At 48.0% G+C, this 23,686-nt stretch overlaps 9 protein-coding genes across 9 annotated transcripts; 3 read left to right on the forward strand and 6 right to left on the reverse strand.

Annotated features, from left to right (window-relative positions):
• Positions 1–583: 583 nt before the first annotated feature.
• ASPWEDRAFT_159136 (uncharacterized protein) lies at positions 584–2,662 on the reverse strand (the record flags this gene model as incomplete). Its single annotated transcript, XM_040829761.1, has 3 exons — positions 584–939; positions 987–1,781; positions 1,829–2,662. The coding sequence occupies 3 exons, from the start codon at positions 2,660–2,662 to the stop codon at positions 826–828; spliced, it is 1,743 nt and encodes a 580-aa protein (XP_040686549.1). The 3' UTR covers positions 584–825.
• A 3,109-nt stretch (positions 2,663–5,771) lies between these two features.
• ASPWEDRAFT_137388 (putative MFS sugar transporter) lies at positions 5,772–8,316 on the reverse strand. Its single transcript, XM_040829364.1, has 8 exons — positions 8,002–8,316; positions 7,662–7,936; positions 7,068–7,614; positions 6,935–7,022; positions 6,684–6,882; positions 6,535–6,635; positions 6,386–6,484; positions 5,772–6,339 (listed from the first exon to the last, which is right to left on the reverse strand). Exons 1-8 carry the CDS (start codon positions 8,071–8,073, stop codon positions 6,110–6,112), a joined length of 1,611 nt encoding a protein of 536 aa, XP_040686550.1. The 5' UTR covers positions 8,074–8,316; the 3' UTR covers positions 5,772–6,109.
• A 410-nt stretch (positions 8,317–8,726) lies between these two features.
• ASPWEDRAFT_42913 (uncharacterized protein) lies at positions 8,727–10,223 on the forward strand. The gene is made up of 4 exons (XM_040835894.1): positions 8,727–9,252; positions 9,302–9,624; positions 9,676–9,745; positions 9,800–10,223. The coding sequence occupies exons 1-4, from the start codon at positions 8,814–8,816 to the stop codon at positions 9,931–9,933; spliced, it is 966 nt and encodes a 321-aa protein (XP_040686551.1). The 5' UTR covers positions 8,727–8,813; the 3' UTR covers positions 9,934–10,223.
• A 1,008-nt stretch (positions 10,224–11,231) lies between these two features.
• ASPWEDRAFT_42914 (putative integral membrane protein) lies at positions 11,232–12,809 on the forward strand. Its single transcript, XM_040835895.1, has 6 exons — positions 11,232–11,501; positions 11,548–11,567; positions 11,614–11,650; positions 11,698–11,765; positions 11,810–12,282; positions 12,335–12,809. Exons 1-6 carry the CDS (start codon positions 11,348–11,350, stop codon positions 12,684–12,686), a joined length of 1,104 nt encoding a protein of 367 aa, XP_040686552.1. The 5' UTR covers positions 11,232–11,347; the 3' UTR covers positions 12,687–12,809.
• An 852-nt stretch (positions 12,810–13,661) lies between these two features.
• Positions 13,662–14,960, forward strand: ASPWEDRAFT_61119 (SDR family oxidoreductase). The gene is made up of 4 exons (XM_040838560.1): positions 13,662–13,926; positions 13,973–14,220; positions 14,274–14,477; positions 14,531–14,960. Exons 1-4 carry the CDS (start codon positions 13,875–13,877, stop codon positions 14,795–14,797), a joined length of 771 nt encoding a protein of 256 aa, XP_040686553.1. The 5' UTR covers positions 13,662–13,874; the 3' UTR covers positions 14,798–14,960.
• Positions 14,961–16,425: 1,465 nt separating this feature from the next.
• Positions 16,426–17,572, reverse strand: ASPWEDRAFT_596719 (uncharacterized protein). Its single transcript, XM_040838461.1, has 4 exons — positions 17,344–17,572; positions 17,206–17,275; positions 16,486–17,129; positions 16,426–16,431 (listed from the first exon to the last, which is right to left on the reverse strand). Exons 1-3 carry the CDS (start codon positions 17,400–17,402, stop codon positions 16,710–16,712), a joined length of 549 nt encoding a protein of 182 aa, XP_040686554.1. The 5' UTR covers positions 17,403–17,572; the 3' UTR covers positions 16,426–16,431; positions 16,486–16,709.
• A 31-nt stretch (positions 17,573–17,603) lies between these two features.
• Positions 17,604–18,878, reverse strand: ASPWEDRAFT_174315 (uncharacterized protein; the record flags this gene model as incomplete). The annotated part of the gene is made up of 6 exons (XM_040831207.1): positions 17,604–17,893; positions 17,955–18,221; positions 18,272–18,344; positions 18,418–18,589; positions 18,727–18,802; positions 18,857–18,878. The coding sequence occupies 6 exons, from the start codon at positions 18,876–18,878 to the stop codon at positions 17,604–17,606; spliced, it is 900 nt and encodes a 299-aa protein (XP_040686555.1).
• Positions 18,879–18,973: 95 nt separating this feature from the next.
• On the reverse strand, positions 18,974–19,722 carry ASPWEDRAFT_597248 (uncharacterized protein). Its single transcript, XM_040838464.1, has one exon. It carries the CDS (start codon positions 19,476–19,478, stop codon positions 19,026–19,028), a length of 453 nt encoding a protein of 150 aa, XP_040686556.1. The 5' UTR covers positions 19,479–19,722; the 3' UTR covers positions 18,974–19,025.
• Positions 19,723–22,957: 3,235 nt separating this feature from the next.
• Positions 22,958–23,681, reverse strand: ASPWEDRAFT_174316 (uncharacterized protein; the record flags this gene model as incomplete). The annotated part of the gene is made up of 2 exons (XM_040831208.1): positions 22,958–23,226; positions 23,276–23,681. 2 exons carry the CDS (start codon positions 23,679–23,681, stop codon positions 22,958–22,960), a joined length of 675 nt encoding a protein of 224 aa, XP_040686557.1.
• Between the last annotated feature and the right edge of the window lie 5 nt (positions 23,682–23,686).

Below are 23,686 nucleotides of genomic sequence, written 5' to 3' on the forward strand. Positions count from 1 at the left end.
CCAAACTTGGCATCGAGGAGTTTATTTCGCGAAACCCCACGAGGCGTTGCTGATTTGTTCTTGTTCCTTGCGTCGCTTTTGCCTGCTCAGCTGAGCTCACTGGATAACTCGTTCAGCCCTGGATAGTAGTCCGGTCAGGCCACTGGGTTGATCCGCTTTGAACTCATAATGAAACCATCACCTGCAGCGGTGGAGTGGGCCAGTGGGAAAATTTGCGGTCGGTGGGGATGCGATTATTATTGACAGTCGAGGACCCATTGCTTCGTATTCCCTACTAGTTAGTAGGGCTTCATACGTACTCAGTAGCAGGGCTAGGAGAATTAGGGATATTCGTTCTGTTAGCATCTTGTTCTTCTGCGGTGTTGGTTGATTCGTTGATTTCTAAGTGGGATTGTCTAGACTCAAGATTTTACCCACTGTGATGCCTCAGGTGTCGTCTGCTTTCGGAAACTGACCGCGTGCTCAGGATCGATGCACAACATGCCCCATCAAGTGTATAGTATGATGGGAACTGTTGATCCTGATGTCATATTGAGCCTGGCCATGAAATCATCTAGTGTTGGGCTATCAGAAGTGAGAATCATGAAGAAGCAGGTAATGGTAGTCTATTATCTATATGCAAATAATCACGGTAATATGTGCATCCTAATCCTTCCCAGACTAAATAACAGCCTGGATATGCCCATTAGTTCCGTGGTAACATATCCAGGCTTTTGTAAACTATATAATATTAGATGTCCCAGTGACATCGAAGGGTCCAGCCCCGGCGCTGCCAGTATGTCGAGTATATGGTATAGATGAATCGTTCAAGCGTAGAGTGATCGATTAAGGAATGAGAACAGCCGACCGGAGTTCGTCCATCGTATCAACCCATCCTTCGGGGAATGCACGTCGTTTGAACCATACTTTCTCCAGATCTTCCAGACCTCTGTCGACATTCTGTTACCATTAGCAAATATTCCAGATTCCTCGCCAAGAAACCTTACCTTGAACCCGTATCGTTGCAGGGATGTCATGGTCTGTCGCACATAGCCCTGCTGGTTGGGATCTCGTGTCACCCGGCCCGCAGTATATAGAGGCCACAGAAAAGCCAACTGTCCAACATCGTTGGCACACTTGTGGATCAGTGCGAGAATCCGTGAAGCGAGCATCTGGAGTAAAGGCCCCTCGGTTTGCCGATCAGGACGTCCCGCCGCCGCCACTTTGTGTAGATAGATGGTCGTGGCTTTTTCATATGACTCGATACATCCCGCGTATTCCAGCACGTCCGGGTACGGGTATTTTGAAAGGCTCTCATCATCCAATCCACCCAGAATTTGAATACATTCGGGTGCATTGGCTCGCCATTTGACCAAACGACTTAAAAGACTGCCATAGACCATGTCGTGCTGCTGATACGACATCCAGGGCTGCTGCTTGGCCTTTCCAAATGCGCTGATCGATGCTTGAATCTCCATCAATAGAGACCAGGTCTGTCGGAGTTCAACTAAAAGGCTGTCGTTTTCGGGTTTTTCTGAGCTGAGACTCGGTATACCCATGTTATACTCCCAGCCACCACTGAGAGACCTCCAGTAGCTGCCTTCGACAACCGTGCCATCACTTGTAGCACATGCGCCCGCAACATCGAGATAGGAAAGAAGAGAAACGAGGAAATGTCGGAGAGGGTGGTCATTTTCGGCAGCACCTTTGGCTTCGCCCTCGGCTGAGGGAAAGATAATCCGATAAATTTCGCGAGCTCCTTTAAGGTGAACGGCCCAGTTGTGGTTTTGGGAATCCATCATCTAATTTGTTAGTCAAGTGGCACAAATCGCAATATTCAGATACATACCTCGAAAAGGGATAATAATAAGCAAGTGGCAAAGTCCGACACTCCTAGTTGTGCGGGATCGGTGTATCGTGTTCGGAAGGACTTGACAACCTCGCCATACTTGCCCATGGCGTGTTGAAAGTGCGTGATACGCTGCTGTCCTCGGGATGTGTTTGATAAATGCAATGCGCCGAGTGCCTGCATAGCGTTGGCCATTGAGGGCGAGGAATGTGCCATTTCGGGGAAATATCGTCGGTAGGGATTAACATTGGTAGAATTATCGTAGATGAGAAGGAGGGTGGCGACTTGGTCAATGAAATGCGTATAATAGCGGCCATCAACACACGTTAACGACGTAGACATCATCTGAGCCGGAGAGAGCGGTTCCTGAAAGCGAAATTTCGTCGGCGGCGAACCGGAAACCGTAGTGGGCGACACCACGAGCGAATCGTACCCTTCATCCTCATCTGCGGCCTCCTCTTTTTTGATAACGGTTTTGGGCGTCGCGGGAGGCTGTTCGGATTTCTTGCCACGTTTTTTGGGAGCTTTGGACGCGGGTTCCTGCTGATTTTGCGATGGCCCGTACACCTTAAACGTCATCCGGCCTTGCGTTCCATCACATTCGAGTCCTAAGCGAGTGCAATTCTTGCACGAGGGGGAGGCTTCATCGCAGCGGACATGGCGTCGGCGGCAGGTGGAACACCCGGTAAACCCGCGGTGATGCCATCGCCGCACGCGCTTCTTTGGTTCGGGAGCAGCAGGAGCAGAGGGAGGAGCAGCTGGTTGAGCGGAAGAGGGGGCGGAAGAAGAGGAGGGAGGATTTACTGGCGCGCAGACGACCGTGCGAATCTCCATGGGGAGACGGGATGGGAATCACTGGAAGGAGTGTGGGGTAGAGACATGAAGGTTAAGCAGGCAAGACGGACATTGAAACCGATGCCAGAGATAGAGAGGGATTGGAAAGATGAAAAGAGTGAAAGAAGAGAAAGAATGACGGCAAGAGGGAAGAAAAAGAAAAAGGAATGGATTGAGGTCGAACGGAGCCGAGCAGCAGAAGAGCGTGGATCGAAATACCCACGAGGGCGGAGGATGAACCAGACTGTCGATCAGCGATCGGAAAAGAAAACAGCGAAACAATTCACAGCAGCAACAGAATAATAGTAATAATAGTAATAGTAATAATAATAATAATAATAATAATAATTTATGGTGGGGCACTATTTGTATTTGTCTTCCCTTTCCTTCTGTCTCTCTTTGAGTCTTTTTTTTTTCTTTTCGTTGAACAGCGAAAAACTAAAAATTGCGGATTCGCCGGTCGGCAGGTTTTCGGGCGGATTATTATGGAGTCGCACTGGGGCAAATCCAGCGATCATTTGGTGTTCAGCCAGACGAAGTCGCCCACGCTGGACGATTAAATCATGATTATGACAGATGACTCTATCGACCAGTATTCGCATTCCTTCAGTTCAGCAGCTAGCTAACTATCTGCTCCTGGTCAACATTTAACCGAGGGTTAGTGGACAGCCAGATCAACCACTAAGGGCGATCATGGCCTCCTGTTTTTGCCCCCCTTCGACTCCTCCCCGATCCCATCCCATCATCCCTCTCACACGGCCTCTTACTCTGTATAGCTTTAGATCTGCTTCCAGAAAATCACTCACCCTTCTCCAGGTCTGAAATCTGCTCTTTTTTCCGCCCTTCACCGTCCTCTTCACATGGGAATTTCCTAATTCCTCCCTCATCGTCAGGTCGCCACTCCTATTTCCCCCCACACGGCCCGCCCATTTCGTCCCGACCAGTTGCTCGTCCCCATTAATATGATGCTAAATGAGGATGATCGCAGGATTCACAGCGGCTAGAGAAGGCCAGGAGAGGCTGGAGACAATTTTCGCTATTCAGTTGCCAAGTGACCAGGCCTGATGTGCACTTCCCACCTGGACTTGGCTAAAAAGGGTTTCTTCCCTCTGTGCTGCCATTCGAGAGGATTTCTTTTCCTTGGCTGATGGATTAGATTACGATGGGGTATTGGCTGTTGAGTCGGAAGTCGGATAGACCCTCCTCTTCACTGCTCCTGAGTCCTCACAGCCATCTTTGATCCTACTCATTATCTGCTTGCCAAGTGCCCAGTCCCCGGCCAATACCCCCTGAAGGCAACAAGCCCGCTAACCTCCCATAATCATGGCGCCCGTCTCCATGTGTGGATGATCCGCGACCGTGCGTGATTGTCAGCGTCCTCGTGTCAATTCTGACAACCAAAACCGCATGATTTGCGCACCCTCATGCAGATCATGGGAATCGCATCGTCTTCCTGAGAGAGAGGAACATGAGTTACTCCGTACACTGGCAAACTACAAGACCCGTGGTTTCGGAGGTTTAACTTCCATGGATCAAAGTCTGAACTGTTCTCGAAAATCAAACCTCTGCCGCTAGAGTCTGACTGCTGGAAACTTCTACCTTATTGGCCTAGAGGCCTAGGGTTCATCCGCCCTCGGCATTCAGACAAAGCTTAAGGTTCATGGCAGCGTTGAGCATACGTATGTCCAACCTCCTCGCTTGCATACGTGGCTTATGCCCTTGAGTGGTGTTTCATCCGGATGATCGTCCAGGGCAAAGCTTTATCACCGTAGTACCAAGAACTCAATATTGGTGGAAACTATTGCAGGTCTAGATGATCTCACTCATCCATATGCCCGTTGACTGATGAGCACTCCCACCGGAAGACCCAGCGTCAACATACGTGTCAGTGTCAGACTAACAAACTCAGTCCCTGAATTAACTCAGCCAGCGCATCAGGGTAGGTTATCAGCGCAACGGAGGATACCTACTACCCTCAATAACTTCAGCTCAATATAGCCATACGGTCCCCGCCAGATTGACCCTGCAGCATCCGAATATGGCATCAACCCCTCCTCGTGAGACGGGCACATTCACCGCAGCCAGAATGGAACCGAAGTTTTCCATTGCCGTTATTCGATCAATTAGACACTGGCATGGCATTGATCAACCCAGTAACCCACAAACAACCCCGAAACAAATCAGTCGCATCTAATTCAGCTTATGCACTATGCACTATGCAAAGTAGTTAGAGCCTCCTATCCCCCCCCCTCAGCGCGCGGTCTATCTCCGCGTGAGGGGATTATGATGACAGGGGTACACAGTGACATTCCAGCCAACATGGCCAAGGCGCCTCTCGGGATTTGGCCGAAGCCAAAACACAAAGCGGAGATTGGACAGTCCATGTTGCAGCCGTAGCTAAAGCTTGTAGAAAGAAGGATGTTCACAAAATCAAAATTTCAATTTTGGAACCTAGCTGGTCGCGACTCCTTTCTATTTCTGTCTCGGTGTGTACCTGTGCTTTAGCTTTCGTCGGGCTTTGCACTTTAGGCCAAGATGGAGGGAAGGGAAGGGAAGGAGGGGAGTGTTTGTCGATCACTGGATATGAGATTTGCCGGGTTGATGGTGGTTTCCATGGTTGGTGAGGGATAGTTATGGCGATTATTGCTTGTCTATTGATGAATACGAGGTGGGATCGATACTTTAATCATCGTACGTGGAATATATGCCAATGCTGCATACCAATTACAAGAACGATGGATAGGATTGTCTAATGCCTCGCGATCATAAACCAAATATATAAATAGTCCTGACCTTCAATATCCATCACGTAAACCACAAACCCTATTGTCTACACAGTAATTTACTTCTATTCCATCAAACTACGATATAGGCTATATACCAGATAACCGAACCATGTGGGTATATCTTGCATCACAGCGAATTAATATACACGAATGGGTTTTGGTTTCGGTTCTCGAAAATCAATCCCATCCACGGTGCAGACGTGGGTAGTAATGACATCAAAATTCATGGAGCGGAGAAAATTCGCGGATATTCTGGAATATCTCCGCTTGTATTTTGGATGTTTTACATTCTAACTTAGTCTTTTTAGGATGAGAAGAGTAATGGAGGGAAGTTGGATAGGGATCTAAATGGATCGATCTATCAGAGAGATATTTATATTTATAACAAGCACGCTTCAAAGAAAGTTCATATAAAGACATCAGCATCAGTGACAAGGGGGAATAACAGCATAGAAAATAATCACATAAAGTAAAAGAATGAAATGAAAACTTCCAATCAACAAGCCCAAACAAACCGTACAGTATAAATGCCAAAGCCATCTATCCCCGAAGCAGAAATAAATAGTAGCAATGACCAGTCAAGAATAGTTATACATTAGCATCAAACAGGAGAATCAAACCTCCTCCACATATATATAGTAACCAGCAATCCATCTATGGCCTAAATAGACGTAGGTAGATCATTCTTCGGCGTCTCCTCACCAACCACATTAGGTGATTCAGCCACCTGCGTAGGACCCTCGGTGGAAGAGCCATCAGCGAGATGACGTTCCAGCTTCGCTTTCTCCTCATCCGTAGCATCGGTGACGTGGACAGCGACTTCGTCGCCAAAGTTCTTTGCGATTTCCTCGAGGGTGAGACGTGCGGTTTCGGGGAAGAAGAAGTAGATTACTGGGTTTGTTAGTGGATGTAAATGGCGGGTAGAGGAGATGCGTACCTGGGATGAAGAAAACAGACCAGCAGATGATGACGAGGTAGTATTTCCACTGCACGTTGGCGAAGCCCATTGGGGCGGTTTGAAGGAGAATCAAAGTGGCTGTACAGCACGTTAGTTACTATCACTTATAAAGAAGTAAGATAACTCACCAGCAAACTGTCCAAAAAGCGAAAAGCCCATTCCAATCGGTCGAATCTCCGTCGGGAATATTTCAGAAACGTACAAGTACATGGTCGTATCGCAGAATGTACTAAGATAAAGTCAGCATCGTATCAAATTCCGCAGACTGTAGACTCACCCCTGGAAAGCCAAATACAGATACATAAACAAGATGCCGAATCCGTTTCCGACTTGATTCTTGGTACCCGCGTACTCGGCAGTCATGGCAGCCAGACACGAGGTGGTGATGATGATTCCAACGAAACCGGTGATGTACATGCGACGGCGGGAGTTGACTTTGTCGTGGAGCCAGGCACCGAGGGGGTTGTAGATGAGGCCTGGAACGTTAGTATCAATTATAAATAATATGCAAGACTTTTGATAACTCACCAGCTGTCGTCAACCAAATCGCACTCAAAAGCAATGGCATACCACCCTCCATGCCTAGATTACCGTACAGAATAACCGCATAGTTATTCTAGACTTATTAGCACCAGACCATATCTCAAGCAGAACAACTCACAATGATCAAAGGCCCACCAAACTCCGCTCCCCACTGAGTCAAAAACCCAATCGCCATTCTCTTCCGATACGTCTTCCTCTTGAAAACCGCCATCCACACATTCCCGTACGTCGCCAATCTCTCCGCCTCCAGCCGAATTTGCTCCTTCGTCTGAAAGAACTCCTCCTTCGCAACCAGATTCCCGGGGTCATCAGGCGACTGTCGCAACTTCTCCAGAACAAGCTGCGCTTCGTCAAGCTTGCCCTTGGAAATCAACCAACGCGGCGAGCGAGGCAGCCATGGCGACCCAATGAGTAAGACCAGCGCGGGAAGACACTGCAGCGCAAGCGGGAATCGCCAGCCAAACCCAGCCAATGACCCTTTTGCATAGTAACAGGCGTACCCGACCCAACCGGCCAGCATATATCCGAACACAAGAAAGATGGCGTGGTGACCGACGAGCCAGCCGCGACGGAACGCACTCGACATTTCGGACAGGTACATGGGGCAGACGGTGACGAGGATACCGATTCCGAGACCGCAGATGAATCGACCGGCTTGGAACATTCTATACTGATATTAGACTAGTTTCGAAAATATGGACAGCAGACATACTCAAGCGAGTTCGAACCCGACTGCAGCGCACCCCCGAACAGAGAAAAGAATGCGCCGAGCTGGATATTCGCCTTTCGGCCGAAGAATTCACACGACCACATCATGAGCAGCGTCCCGACCGCTCCTCCAGCACTGAAGACGCCATTTGCAGTCGAGATAACGGGGGTTGTGATTGTGTCGTAGCCTGGTTCGGTCTTTCCGGGGAGATTAAAGTAGGCATACCATCCTGGCTGACCGATTGTGCTTGAGATGATGGAGGAGCAGTAGCCGTAGGTCTAAGGTAAACAGTTAGACTGGTAGGATTGGTAGGTAGAGGACAGATAGATTGAGGAAGACTCACCATCGACCCGATAGCCACAAAGACGGTCACCAGCCTGTTGTAGTTGCTGGTCTGGGACCCGAAACTTCCCATGTTAGCTGTGTCTAGCCAATCCAGGCTTCAATTGAGGGTAGGAAAGGGATATGAGATGCTGTGCAACTCAGTACATGAAGAAGTATCTGATGTCCTGCAGATATAAGGAACCTGGAAGAAGGGATGAAAAAGAAACGAAGAAACACAGAGAGCAGAACAGCCAGAGCCAGCCTAACGAAAAATCCCCTCCAGCTCCGACAGCACATGTATAACAGCCGCTCCACCGGCAGCTGCAGACGCCCCAAACGGGAGAACAAAGTTCATTGTCGCCGAATCAAAGAGAGACAAGGCCCATGCTCGACGCTGGCCGTACGGTACGGTAACGGCGCTAGGGTATCCGCTAGTACGGATGGGCGGGCAGTGGAGGGGCCGCAGCCAATGGGAGGGCGTGACAGGCCGGCTTGTTTTATTTTATTTATTCTACATTCTTAACAAGCAAACAATAATAGTGCTTATGATGGCAAAAGAAAGAAAGATAGAGAGATAGAGGCATCGATAGGCAAAAGTACTATCGATATCGCGTTAATAGCGTCATTGGAAGCAAACATTATGACTGTCCAGCATGTGCCAATGCTCGTGTTGATGCGCTGTTGACAGACACTACATTAGCCGAGACTTATCCACCCCGTGTCCGAAATTAGGTAAATGTCATTGATCGCCTGATTTATTCAAGTACAGTAAGAATATATATACCATCTCTCTTCATTCTCTCTATTCTATATCTATCCATCTATCACAAAATGTCACCCTTCGACACCCCCTTCGACCAACTCCCCAACCCCAAACAAGTCTGGGTCGGTACACCAGGCAGCCATGAAGAAGGGCTCGGAAAACTGGCCATCCTCACCCCAGACGTGGTGGCCAAAGCGGCCTCGTCCGAGATCAAAACTGGCCGTCGCGTCACCATGGGCTGGGAGTTGACCAAGCTGGATTATCCCAATCTCAACCGCCAACCATGTCACCATCAGATTGTGCCTCTGCTGGGCGGGGTGGCATTTGACGATATCTACACAATGAATCCGCAGCAGAGTAGCCAGTGGGATGGATTGCGTCATTTCTCGCAGACGGTGCCGGGGCAGAGTGAGCGGGTGTTCTACGGTGGAACGACGGTGGAGGAGATTAATGAAGCAGGAAATGATCGGATTGGGACGCAGCATTGGGCGCAGGATGGTATTGCAGGTATACATCGCCTACTCTGTGTCACTATCTCAACTACTTATATGTACAGGCCGAGGAGTCCTAATCGACTACGCAACATGGGCTGAAAAAAAAGGCATAACATACACCACCTTTTCCACCCATCAAGTACGACTCACAGACATCCTGGAAATAGCCCGAGAATGCAACATTACCTTCCAGAAAGGTGACATTCTGTTCGTACGTGTCGGTGTTACCAAGGAATGGGATACCGTCATGACGGACGAGCAGAAACGCGCATACTCGGACAATCCCAGTCCGGAACACGCGGGCGTTGAGGCCAGCGTGGACGTTCTGCGCTGGCTGTGGGACACTGGATTTGCAGCCATTGCAAGTGACGCTATCAGCTGGGAGGTAGGACAATATTATTATAGTAATATTGATGACGATGATTAACAAAGATAGGTATACCCACCACAATCTCCCGACCTCTTCCTCCACGAATACGTACTAGCAGGATGGGGCATGCCAATCGGTAAGCATCAAAGGACTAGACCTTACATCTCAAACACCGATTAATAAGAACCAGGCGAACTCTTCGATCTAGAAGCTCTGGCCCGGACATGCCAGGAACTCCAACGATGGAGCTTCTTCGTTACGTCCGTGCCGCTGAACATGCCAGGTGGCGTATCCTCGCCTCCAAACGTGATGGCGATCTTTTGATAGATAGCACGAGATAGCACGATGCATAGATTAAAGTATGGAAATCCGATAACTCGCCGAAGCAGGACCAGCAAGGGTCACCGGTGGAGGGTAACAAGCAATGACCCAGACGATCCGCATCTGCAATTCGTGCATCGCCGACAGCCACATCGGTAGGATATCCTTGTAATTGGACGTGCACGTTGGATTGACTTGCTCTGAGCACGTGTATGTAGTAGTGTACATAGCACCTATATTATTATTACTTTTTCTAAGAGTGGAGTTGTTAATAATACCTAAATAGTCCCGTCTTTTCCCTGGTCCACAGCCCATTAAACAGAAACCATAATTTCGCATTTCGATTCCTCCCCTACACCCTAACGCAATAGCCCCTAACAATCTTTACTCTCACTTCAAACCATGGAATCAACTACCTCATTCCTCCAAACCTACCTCTCCCATCTGCCAAAAACTCAGAACAAAGGAAAAGCCGCAATTGGGTTTAACTAGCATACAGCTTGGCAGCCCGGAACAAGCTAGTTCGAAAGCTACCGTAGTGAAACTTAAAGTCTAACCTCAAAGTTCCTGGCAGCAAAAGGCAAAAAGAAAATAAGGCAGGGAAGAGGGAAAAACTTGATGGGGAGACCGTGCGCGGAGAGGATCCACTTTCTCCAGGGCTGGCGGGGCCGGGTGGGCGGTTCCACCTGTATGACAGCGTATTGTGTATTGTATTGTATTGTGGATGGATAGATTAATGCGAGGTGATGGGCAGAACCCATGCTGCCTGCTGCATACTCACATGAATTGCTCAAAATGTAGACTCGACTTGTCTGTCGATCTTCACGTATCTTGCTACCAGCCAGACAGACGGCTCGTGTCAGACATTTCCGGATAAGGTTCGTTCCGGTGTATAGGATCAGAAAGCGTTGACGGTGTCTGAATCTTATACTGAGTTCTACTAAATGAAACAAGGCCTAGAATACCCGATTTCCAACCTAAAAGCTACAGTGCTAGTGGTGCTAGACTCTCTATTCAACTCCCAGGTACTCGAGACGGAACATGTCACTAACGCCGAGAACCAAGAAACGCCACCAAGCCCAGCCAGCCTATAAGAAAACACGGATCAACTCGCGTCCATGGACTGGGGACCATCCCTGTTCCCACCGTTCGCCAATCAGTCCCTCGATAGATTACGGCACGTCCAGTCGGGAAATGTTTCAGGAGTGCAAAGCGGCCACATCCAAGACGAGACAAAGGAAGTTGGATGGAAGTTAGCTTAATCTGTCCATTTCTTTATGTAGATTACTACGTAGCGATGGGGCTCTTGGTGTGACGGGCCTCCTATTCTGGGTCTTTTTTATACATAACGTGGGCCCTCCCAGAGACTCGGGTTTGTTACTCGTGCTGCTTGTGTGTGTTTGTCTGCACCGTCAAGATGGAGTTATTCGAACGAGATGGCCAGATTGACCGGACAGTGCAGAACTGGAATAAAGCGTGTCAGGCACTGTGTATTGTGATGATGACCATCTTTTTTGGGCTGCGGTGCTTTACGAGGGTGTTCATCACGCAGGGTTTTGGCAGGGAGGATTGTGAGTTCTTATCGTTGAGGTGCTTGTTTCTTTACTGACTAGCCAGGGACGTGTTGCGGTGCTTGGGTATGGCTTGGTTGAGTGTATTATAGGGCAATACTGACAAGGATAGTTTCTTGGAGTGTGCTACTCTGTGATTGCGCTGATCAGTATGCATCCTTCTGCTCTATCGCAATCTCTTCTAACAAACGTATAGTGGGACACTATGGCGGAGGACTACACTTTGTTGACGTCCCCAAATCATCCCAGATTCCTTTTTCCAAGGTACCTCCATCTACAACCTCCCGATGACAGCCAGCTAATGAAAGACCGTCTACGTAACAATGGTCATGTACGGCCCAACCGCCTACCTAACCAAAGTCTCCCTCCTCTGGATCATGGCCCGCGTCTTCCAGCCCTACCGCAAAGCCGTCATCTTCATCTACATCTTCATGGCCGTCATGCTGGCCTACTACATCCCCGCGGTGATTGTCAAAATCCGCATCTGCGACCCCATCTCCAAGTTCTGGGTTCCCGAGTCCGACGGCTCCTGCATGAACCAGTCCGCCATCATTCTCGCCGACGCGGTGATTAGCGTTGTCAGCGATACGATCATCTTGGTGCTGCCGCTGCCGTTGACGCTGGGGTTGCAGATGCCCATGAGACGGAAGATGAGGGTCATGGCGATTCTGGGGGCGGGCGGTCTCGCCGTTGCGAGTAGTATTATCCGGTTGGTGCTGATTGTGGTGAATGCCGACTCGAAGGATTCGACGATGGATTTTATGCGGGTGAACATGTTTGGGTATTCTCCCTCCATGCCTCCCATATATCTATAACTATACTAATCATGACAGAAACGCCGAAATCGCCATCGGGGTAATCTGCGCGTGCCTCCCCGCCCTCTCTGCGCTCTTCATCCGCGCCTACCACGAATACTCCTCGAACAAAGCAACGCACAGCTCGCAGCACGAACTCAGCAAGATGCGCAACAACACCTCCCGCACCGACAAAAGCCGGCACCAGATGAGCTATATCGAGAACGGCTCGGACCAGGAGATCCTAGTACAGAATGCGCAGGGGGAGCCGAAGATCGAGACAACCATTAACGGGCAGGAGAGGAATGAGCATAGTTCGAATGGGGGCGGGTTTGATGGGATGGGGATTATGAAGACGGTAGATGTTTCGCATTCTGTTACGACGAGATAGCACCTAGCTATGCTGGGGAGTACCTTAGGGAGGAGGGTAGCTAATTCCATTTGTTAATGTGTATGCCTAATACGTTCTATTCCGGAATTCCAGAGGATCAATAAACTACCTTCTTACCCGCAGATTTACTCATCGATCCTCAACCACACCTGGTAAGATATTCCAACGATTATCTAACACATATATCACGCGAGAGATCGACACACGGAGATTTGGATAAACATAAAATACCTAGACAGAGAATGTGCATATAGACGATACATATAATACCATAACAAATACATCATACAAACCTTAATAACGCCTCGTGGGGCCGCTGTTAGCGAATGTCGATCAATTTGACATTTCCTACCTAGTGTATTATATGTATTATTAAGTAACGTGTATTTAAACGATGAGGGATATTAGATAATGAAGACTTGATATTAATTTTACACAGGTATAATATTGACACACATCTTTATGCTCGAGTCAGTATGCGACTATGAAACCTAGACCACGCCAAAACCAGTCAGCATTTCTTTGTACAGCAATGTGATCTATCACGATAAATTGGCAGCACCGATTTTCTCAAAAATCATCATTTCAAACATGACTGCCTAATTGATAATAAACCAGCCTACAGGGATGTACCTTAGTATACCTACTAGTACCTGAATAGGATAGTTGGGATAGTTCGTATGCGGAATCACTCCGTAAAGGATAGCTTCACTACTAGTGGGTGACTTTTCTTTATCGAGTATTGGGAGGCGAATTGATTTGAACATGAAGAATAATGAATATCGGTGTTTTCGGGGTTTGGTACGGAGGATTTCTTTCGTTCAGTGTTACTGCTGTTTTCTTTGTATATACTCCGAGGTTATTTATAGATGATGAAAGACAGGGCGGACTTGTCTCCGTTTCCCTGCACTAGCCAGTCAGTTATTGTACCACTATTAACTATCCTGAATAGAATAAAATAAACACAGATGGAATAGCCGGTAGAGATTAGAAGATAGAATACTTATTAATTCTTATTAATATCGCTGAGCAGATCACTTCGGCTTTCCTACCGGCTTCTCCGCATTAACCCCTCTTTTCGGATACTCCTAGGTACTAGGTACTTCCTGACATCATTTTCTTTATTTCATCTATCTTCAACCTATCTTTCCAATCAATTCATACAATAATATCTCAGCTACAACCAACATGACCCAAACCCAAGGAACCCGCCTCCAAGGCAAAGTAGCCATCGTCACCGGTACTCCCCTCACCAACTCCATTCAAGCCAATACTAACAAACTCAGGCGGAGGCTCAGGCTTCGGCGCAGCAATCGCCCGGCGCTTCGGACAAGAAGGCGCAAAAGTCATCCTAACCGACATCAATGCCGAAGGAGGGGAGGTGGTTGCGTCGCAGAACCCCGCGAATCTCGTATTCCAGAAGATGGACGTCACGAAGGCCGAGGATTGGAAGGGTGTTGTTGATTTGGCCTTCGCAAAGTTTGGGAGACTGGATGTTTTGGTTAATAACGCGGGGACGACGTATCGGAATAAGGTGAGCTTGAGCTATATTGGGGACTGTTTGATGATGGATGCTGATGGTTGAAGCCTACGTTGGAAGTAACAGAAGCAGAGTGGGAGAGAGTGTTCAATGTCAACGTCAAAGGCATCTTCCACGGTGCAAAGGCAATAATGGGGCGACTGATCGAACAAGGCGACGGAGGGTCAATGATCAACATCTCCTCAACAGGCGCAAACAGACCTCGTCCTGGCTTAGTCTGGTATAACGCCTCCAAAGGCGCAGTATCCAATGTATGCCCTCCCCTCCCAAATAAACAATACATACTGATATAAGGATGTGACAGGCAACAAAAGGCCTCGCAGCCGAATACGGCCCGCACAACATCCGCGTCAACACGGTGTGCCCCCTCCTCTCCGGAACCGGTCTGTTCAGCATGTTTACCGGAATGGAAGACACGCCTGAGAACCGGGCCAAGTTTATCGGGAATGTGCCGTTGGGGAGACTGACGGATCCAGATGATATTGCGAATATGTGTTTGTATTTGGCGAGTGATGAGGGAAGCTTTGTGAATGGGACGGAGATGGTGGTGGATGGGGGAAAGTGTATTTAATCTATAGATTTACTGCCCGAGGCTAGTCCCTACTACCAGCCACATAGAAATACACCACCACACAAGAACATCGACATCAACAACACAAAAATAAAATATTCCAAATAAACCAGAGCCAACGCCACGATCTAATATCTTTTTGATATCCAATCGAGACGAAGTCGGGATTCGAACCCAGAGCACCATCTGTAAGTGCAGAGACTGTTATCGCTGCACCACAGGGACTTTGGGTTTGTTGGAGGAAGAAGAGAAGTGAATGTTATGCGTGGTTGGGTTACCGGATTGGGAAGGTGCTGGGGTTATCATGGATGACTACGCGGTGGATTGGCAGTGGTATGATTGTGTTTCATTTTGAATCCGGATTCAAAATGGGGCTTTAGTAGGTATGCTTTGTATAACATCCGGATGGGATTAGAACAGAGTAATCTTTTTGATTACTATCACACAGAAATTATATAACATGTTTTATGAAATACCATGAGAGCGATCGAAGCTACCGGATATAGGGAAAGATGAATGCTCCGATGAAATTGAAGTTATTTATTAATACTTCATTGGCAACCCACTAGACGACTAAGATGTGAGACAGAGTAAAGAAGATGGCGTGAAAAGAAGCCAACGGAATGCAGTGACGAGTAAAATGATAATCATTGTATCCAACATTGCACAGGCCAGGTATGCGGATGTGCTCTCTTGAAAGGGTTCGCGTGTTGGGATCTGGTTGATGGCGACATATCATCTGAGCCTCTCTTGTGAGGTTCATCAACTGAGTGCCTGGTGGTGCTATTGGTATTGTTTCTATCTAAAGACCTGCTGTTTCTCTTCTGTCAGCCCACCCATGAATCTTTGGATTGGGCTTTGACAGGATTGGTCTTTGCAGATCGAACGCTCAATCTGCAGTCAGAGGCGGAAGTGGTATGTGATCCTTTTGAGCACCATTGATCTCCACATAAAAATGTGGTTCCACGCCCTCTCTCTGTTTCTGCCCAGGAGAGTTTCGACTTCTACACGAACTTCCAGGTCCGTATAGGACCGTTGACAGAATTGCCTCTGCCAGTGGGCCTAGCCCATGGATGGTTGTGACACATGACCACAAGGAGACAGATATGTCCTTCCCATTCCTTAGAAGCCACTGTAAGTTCCTTGTCCACATCGCCAGGAGCCAAACCGGGCAATCGGCATCTGCGTGGCATCTGTTATGCCAGCGAAGGAGCTTGTGTAGATACAGGCAGTTGTTGCATTTTTCACCAATAGCTAGACACATCCGAAACGCCAGTTCTGGTATGTGATGCACATTCCTCACCCGGCAGAGGAGAACTTCTAGAAGGATGATCTTCCTCCAGCATTTGCTGTATGATTCCGAATTGGTGGCTTTGGAAACGGGTTTACACCACCACATAGACAGTTGGATGAAGCTCTTTCAGGCAAGCCATAGCCTATCCAAGGCTGCCCCAGCATCGAATAATCCGAGTAATGCATGGAGTGGTGCTTGTATTTCTGAACTTTGTCTCTGGATGGCGTCAAAACAGGAAACGGACCACATGAGCTATTGAACCACCACTTTGCAGAGCTGCAAAAAAGTCCAGAATGCTGCCAGTGGAACTGTATCGCCGCGCAGATGATGGAAGTTGTATCTATTTGACAAATCAGCAACGGCTGTGGATATCCCTAAACTCTGTCTTCTTCCCATTGGTTGATCACTTCTTGGCAAGCCTTTGCCAGCGTCACCTTGGCCAGATGCTTCTGTCTTCAGGTGTTCTCTTGAAGGCTAAAAAGATCTCATTGAAAGTCTCGGGCAAAGCAAACGGTATTGCATTATTTGACGGTGATTGATCCGAGTAATGGACGAATCCATCCTCGAAGAATTGTCCAGCTCTCCATAGTGTAGTAATGTATCGATAAACAATACTTTTCATCGCGGCACGAAGCTGGTTGTAAGTGTCTCGTTCTCAGATACCACAAACCAAGGAGAACTGTCAGGTCCCAGACTTTGAGTCGATCTATCGTTCTTTTCGAAATTAGTGTCAGGACCGGGATCATTTCGTTGGATATCGAGCCACTTTCGGCTGAAAGATGAGGATGCTCCGGAAATGAAAGGTTTTGATTCTGCATCTGCTTGGTACATCGATTTCAACGGGACCTGGGAAATATCTGCTCTGCTTGGTCCAGGCGGCATGGCAACGGCGCGATAACCACTTCTTTCGTTGCATATGGTGAAGAAGCCATATCTAAGATGATCATTGTCAAGCAGGTGGCTATTCCATTCGGAATCATAATTCCGTTCACAGGTTGGTCTTGGATACCTCATATCTAGATGGCGGAGGAACAGAATCTAGGGCAGGAATGAATGAGCTGTATGCAATTGCGCCACGATCCTCGCTTTTTTTTTATACATTCTAATTTCATACCAAATTTTCCCCGGCAATAACCACCACGGCACGCAAATGAACCGGCACGGACACGCACGGTTTTCCGAACCTAGCACAATACTCGCATTTAGCGGCAGGATGGAAGCGCATACGGGAAAAACCCAGATAATAACACACCGGTATCTGTCTTGTATGGGTTCATCACCGAATCGTGATCCGCAGCGATGCTGTTTCATATACCAATTGTTTCGAGTTCATGTATGGTGTAGCTTTCCTTGCATATATCGTTGAAACTGCGGCGTTTATCCGGGTTTTGACATGTGAAACTTTCAAGTCGTTTCGGCACCACGGTATGCCCAAAATTCGCTCGTTTGACAGAGTTGGCTTCGACACAACAGCTGATTGTATGCTCGTGCACCGCACTTAATGCTTTCGATTTAATTCTGGCCCATGACAGAAATGGAATCTGGATTGGATGTCAATTCATTCGGATTTGGCAGCGGGAGTTGGACCATTGCCAACTTGCTGCTATAGATGTACAGTACAGCAGGACTATTGAACATCCTCCGAATCAGTGTTATGGAGTCGACCAGCAGAGGAGCTGCCGCGCTTTCCGCGGCTTCAGCCACGATTTCCACCGCAATTTCCACCACGGCCAGGACGACGGGAACGACGGGAACGACGGGGCCGGCAGGGCCGTGGGAGCGAGTAATAACAGGTACTTTTGCTGTAATAGGGATATGAAATTAATAGTGGAATTGTATGTCGCGACATCCAAAGCATTATACGTACCAAATGGCGCAGGTTATGGTGTTGACGATGGTGTTGTTGGTAGAGCAATCCAGCAGTCTCAACAACTCCATGTATTCCAGAGAACGCCATCGACCTTTGCGGTGTATCCCGCATTATCAAAGCCAGCACGCTAAGACGGCCTGACAGCCAGGGAAGACTCGAAATGTGTGATCTCCAGTGGTTCAACCCAACGATCATTCGGCCATTGGTCTTCTTGGCATTGAATCCCAGCCATAGCAGAAGGCACCAAGCTGAATTGGGGCCTAAAGTAATCCTTAAAAAAGCGAATGTATCTCTGCAAACTGTTCGATACCGTTGAGAGATTCCTGATCGGCCACCACCTTGCCAATATACTCCTGGACCTCGTGAGAGCGGAACCCAACTGACTGTCCATCTAAGCATCGTGATCTGCTGTTAGATCAATCGTTGCTGATCTTTGTGGGGACTGATGATCATTACGTCCTCTGGGCTAATCCGATAACCATGCTCATCCTGAAATCGATATAGCTCCGCAAGAAGGTATTTGATAACCTCTACTTGGGCACGTTTCGACCAAGATTGACTGCCCTCACGTTGGTTTGCGCCGCCGATGGTGCTGATGAACAGCCTTCGAACACCTGCTTCTTTTTGGCTTCAGAGAGCACAGCGTCTTGGAATTTGAGGTATTGAATGATCTCAGCGTCAAGATTGGGACATTTTCCTCCCGATGCCAGCAATGGTCGTATCTTGCTGCCATCGGTTCCCAGAATGCAGTGCTGCGTTTCTTACGCATCACCTGGGCTCAGACCCCAAAGGATCACGTGGTCGAGGACCCATTCTGATCTGGCATTCGGGATGAGGTCCCCTGGCATTCAGTCGAAATCGGTTAGTTTGTGGATAATACCGTCAGATATCGTACTGGAGGTCAGGTTCAACGACATAGTGGACAGGCGTTCACCTCGACGATGGCCCGGATTGTATTGACATCTCAATCTTGCACTGCCATGGGTTGACGGTATGAGTAGAATGCCCTCAGAAGAGCAATTATCGGTGCGTGATACCATTTCTGATCGACCAGAACGTACGCGTCATGGCATGGACGAGCTGTGTTGCGGGTTTGCGCTTCCGTATAGTATTTTTCGTGACTGGATCGACATTGCTGAAATGTGAGACATATAATGAGACCCCAAATCAAGGACGCGAAAATGAGATAGATAGGATAATTTTCGTGATGGGATGTAGACCGACATGAACCTCAGCGCCCGTGTTGACAGAAAGACATGTAGTGCAGGCCAGAACAATCTGGGATGATGTGCGCTGCTTCTCATCATGCTGGAGTCGAATCGAGTGACATGGAACATGTATCCTTTGCACTGTGTCACGAAAATCGTAGCCCATATAAACCAGCCAAAAGTTACGTGTCCCAGATGGTGTTCAACTGTCCAGAATGGCATGCCGGGACTACTGCGTCCACGTCCGTTTTGTTGGCTGCGGTGTAAGGAATTGGATTGAATAGATTCATCCTGTGTAGATGTTGGCATCAATGTGGATAACAAGTATAGAACACTCACATCACGCCCCAAGATTTCTCTAAAAAGCAAAACGCGGCCGCCGCTGGTTTCTTGCGTGTCTATCTGTGTTACGGTACGTTTTTGATTGTTATATGTGATGGCGATGTTCGTATAGCCAGATATCGCTCAGTGGGTGGATGGTTGTTACTGCATATCTGAAATATTCAAATTGTATCATCAAACAGTGTCTGTCTGTACTCCTGAGTCAGTACTTCGATCAATTAAATTAGAAACAACTTACCCAGGATTGCTTTAGCAGCATAGGTAGCCGCAAGAGAAAGACCCCGGGCGTGTTCAATGTGCTTCCAGGCTTCACCACGGCCAGGGCTGAATGCAATAACAGCAGGATCAGTCCACTCTAAACACCCAAGAAGTGCGTCGGCAATTGGACTTATGCCGCGGAGGCACAATCAATTTAGGATTTGCACGATCTGGCTCTTTTGCTCCAAATGGTCCAGTGTAAGTCACCACCTGTGAGGGATGCATGCGGGCGATATCTGCGATGGTATGGTGGCCATCCTCTGTGATGAGAGTCCCATCTGGGTGCCTCTGTCAGGTTCCATAGTGAAGCACAGCTTTCATGCTCAAGATAGCTGTAAGGCACCGAACTCATCGGTTAGTATACATACATTGACAAAGTGACTCACACACCTGATGATATAGGAAACAGGTATTCCCGTCCTAGCCTTCATTCGACCGGATACTGGGGTCTCATATTAAGACGCTCCATGATTCCATCAAACTCGAGATTCGGAAGGTGTACCAGGGGTGTTGTGTGTTCATGATTAATATCTAGGATACATTCATCTTGGTGGATTTCGATTTGGTCAATCTAAATGCCATGGGTCATAAGAAGGGCCATATCAGAAGAGATGGGAAATGCATACATCGCGATAAGGCCAAAGGTGTAACCACCAGAACTTGACTCTCACCCTTTACCCCTCGAGTTTCTCTCTGGTGGCTTGTGGGCGAAAACTCTTTTATATAGACTGTATGTGCAGCCAGAGAGAAACAAATCAGGTTTTCGAGAAGTTCAGTGCAGATGGGAGTTCATCCTGCCGGACATGATTGATAGACGATAGTGAAGGATATGGGCATCTCCAGTCCCCGCAGCACGCGTTCTCGCTGACATTCCCAGTCTTCATCGGTAGTCAAGATCACCTTTCCTCTGGCAAGGAATTGTCGGGTCAACCTTTTCGCTTTGGGTGAACCGATGCGGTACTAACTGCCATTTCTCGATCACGAAATCCTCTGGATCTCGTATTCGATGAATACTGTTGCTTTCATACCCGATGCTGCTTCTGCCGCGTTTTGCCGATTGTATCTTTGCAGTGAGGTTTTGCTGGGGTAGCGTTCATTTGATATACTATTCTTGTCAGAAGAGAAACTAAGGATGATGGTGTAGACTTACCAGAGCTTGTTCGGTCGGAACTTCATATTTGTGTCCAGCACCCAGAGCGATTGGGAACAATGCCCCACCTCTAGTACCTGTGGTTCATGTTAGTCAATATTAAAAAGAAGACAGATAGACTCGCGATTGTCGCGTGGTGAAATCCTGAGACATCTGACTCTTTGAAGTTTATATTGATGATATATGGTGCAATCTGGCCTATATCAACACCAACACACTCAACCAACAAAGAGGCAGCGAAGTAATCGAACGCACGGGAGGATGAGAAGTAGGCCGTTCGATGATGGCATCTGGTAACTGATTGGTTGTAAATACCCACCGCGACATCATTGGGGGGGGGGGGGGGGGGGGGTTCGTGTCTGTTGCAAAGATAGATGTTAGTCAAGTGTTAGGAGAGAGGGATGTAGACATACAGACTCCACACATTGTGCTGGAGGCCTTGGGCCATTAACAAAGTACCAAGGCAACAGATTTTCTGGATGAAAGCGAGCAACCGGGGCGCCTTCGTCCACGGCGTCTTCAGTTCACCGCCGTTTCGAGGTCGTTTTCCAATGTATGTATATACTGCAGGAGGCAATATCAGTAGAGTTCCCTTGTTGGACGGGACACTTACTATGAATGATAGATGGTTTGTCTCTCCTCGCGTCACGGCGACCCAAAGTCGAGATGGTTCATGGCTGTTGCAATATCGACAAGCTGTTTTCTGTTGCCCCTCTTCAACTCCAGTTCAGTTTTTAACTTGAACAAGAATGCTGATACAAGGAACTTCACAGATAGCCTTGATCGGTCCAGTATAATACGTGTCTAGAAGCGGGACAGGGTTCAGGAAGTGGCTTTTGTTCAGCTAGCCTTTGCGATAGACAGCCAGAGGTTCAGGCTTGGTACGATTTGGGGCCCTGTTAGAAGTTGTAATATTAGCCAGAGAAGACAGATATGGTATTGATGAAACCCACGGTTGTCTTGGGACACCAGGAGACGGTATCCATCCAATATGCAATATGCCCGGGCAGATTTGTATCGTTGTGAAATTTCTTCAAGGTTCAACGTGTCTGAAAGTGGGTAGTGTAAGAAATGACTGAGATCGACTCAATGACTGCAGACAGCAATCTTGCAGTGATTGAACTAGTCTTGCATTCGATGAGGGCCTGTGTTTCGCAAATGTCCTCGATCTTGAAACGCAGGATTTGCAGGTCAGACATTGCACAGGTCATTATCTCTGGTCTGACCGTAGCGGCGTAACCATGGGAAGGATGCATTCGACTCGGCGATCATAGTCCAGGATAAACCCTTTTTGTATCTAGACAGAGGCTAGAAAGACGAGGATCAGCAATTGTTGTACAAAATATTGGAATGTATCTTGCCTTCGCAATAAGGAGACGCATGTATTGCCGCCAGAAACCCAGACTTGAATTCGATGGCAAAATGAAGGATGCAGGCAAGAAATCCCTCGGTCTGTATACCATTATTTAGTTCCAGGTCTAGGCATCGAAAAGATCAATTACTCACGAGAGATCTTATATCAAGAGAGATATTATAAACGGCAGTCACATCTGACAAAAACTCCAGGCTGGTCTATAAACCAAGCCAGTATAGGCCATCAACGAGAAAGATAAACTAACGACTCGTCCCGCTGATGATGACCGAAGCAGAGTTATTATACCTCTTCTTTTTGATACCATTCTGAGTCGATTAGTACAAGTAGTCGATGGGTTGGAAGACTTACTGCGAAGCAATTTCACGATGCACGACATGAGTGGTGGGCGGGGCTATTGCATCGACAAGTCGTTGTTGTGGAATGGATGTAGTTGATATATAGAAGGGTCAAGCCATCGAGGTGGAAAAGGTTTTGTATATATAGATATAAATATAGAAGACGAGATGTATAGAGAAGAGAAGAAAAGAAGAAACCAGACGAGATAAAGGTATATATACTCCCTACAAAGTGAATCACTACACCATCTCCATTCACAAAGATCGTCATAATCATAATTACTCATTCCCTACCATTCATCACTATCTATCAATCATATCTACAGAATTACAATTCACACCCCGTCGCCACAGCCCCATCGCCATCCGGATACACCGGCGTCGCATTCGCATTCTCGCATTTACAGAACCCCGTCGTCAGCGGGATATCAGAGCATGCACCCGCCGATGCCGTGGCGCAGTACGTGTTTGTCTGGACAGACGTGCTCATCCCCGTCGGACACGCGCTCGACGGCATGCAGAAGACGTCCACGCTGTTCGAATCAGGGAGGATCGTCTGGCTATACCATTGGTTTTGGGCGCAGGAGCAGGAGACGGCTGTAGAAATTAGTACTATTGCTTGATGCTTGCTTGGGGCTGTACGTACCGCTGATGACGGTGGATTCGCCGCCTGCTAATGTCCCTGCGTATAGCGTTTTTGTGGTGTATGGAATACCTCCATTTGAGCATTTCGTTTGGATCCATGATGCGTCTAGTGGATAGCAGGTCGACGCGGTAATGCAGTGTCCCGGGTGCCAGACGGATGGAAAAGAGCCAGTTGGGCAGGCAATCGGGGGTTCCGGGCTGTGGCAGTAGGTTACCGGGAAGCCCATTGTGCAGTCATGGGTGACTGTGACAGTTGATCCATTTGTGCAGTGCAGACTGGGAGACGGGGTAATTGTTGATGATGGTGGGGGTGATGTTATCGAGATGAAGCCAGTTACTGTGGGCGATGGTGTTTGTTGCGGGATGGCCGAGACCAGCAGGGGAAGAAGAAGTTGGAGAAACAACATGTTGA

The sequence above is a fragment of the Aspergillus wentii genome (genome assembly GCF_001890725.1).
Source record: "Aspergillus wentii DTO 134E9 unplaced genomic scaffold ASPWEscaffold_6, whole genome shotgun sequence".
Classification (NCBI taxonomy): Eukaryota; Fungi; Ascomycota; class Eurotiomycetes; order Eurotiales; family Aspergillaceae; genus Aspergillus; species Aspergillus wentii.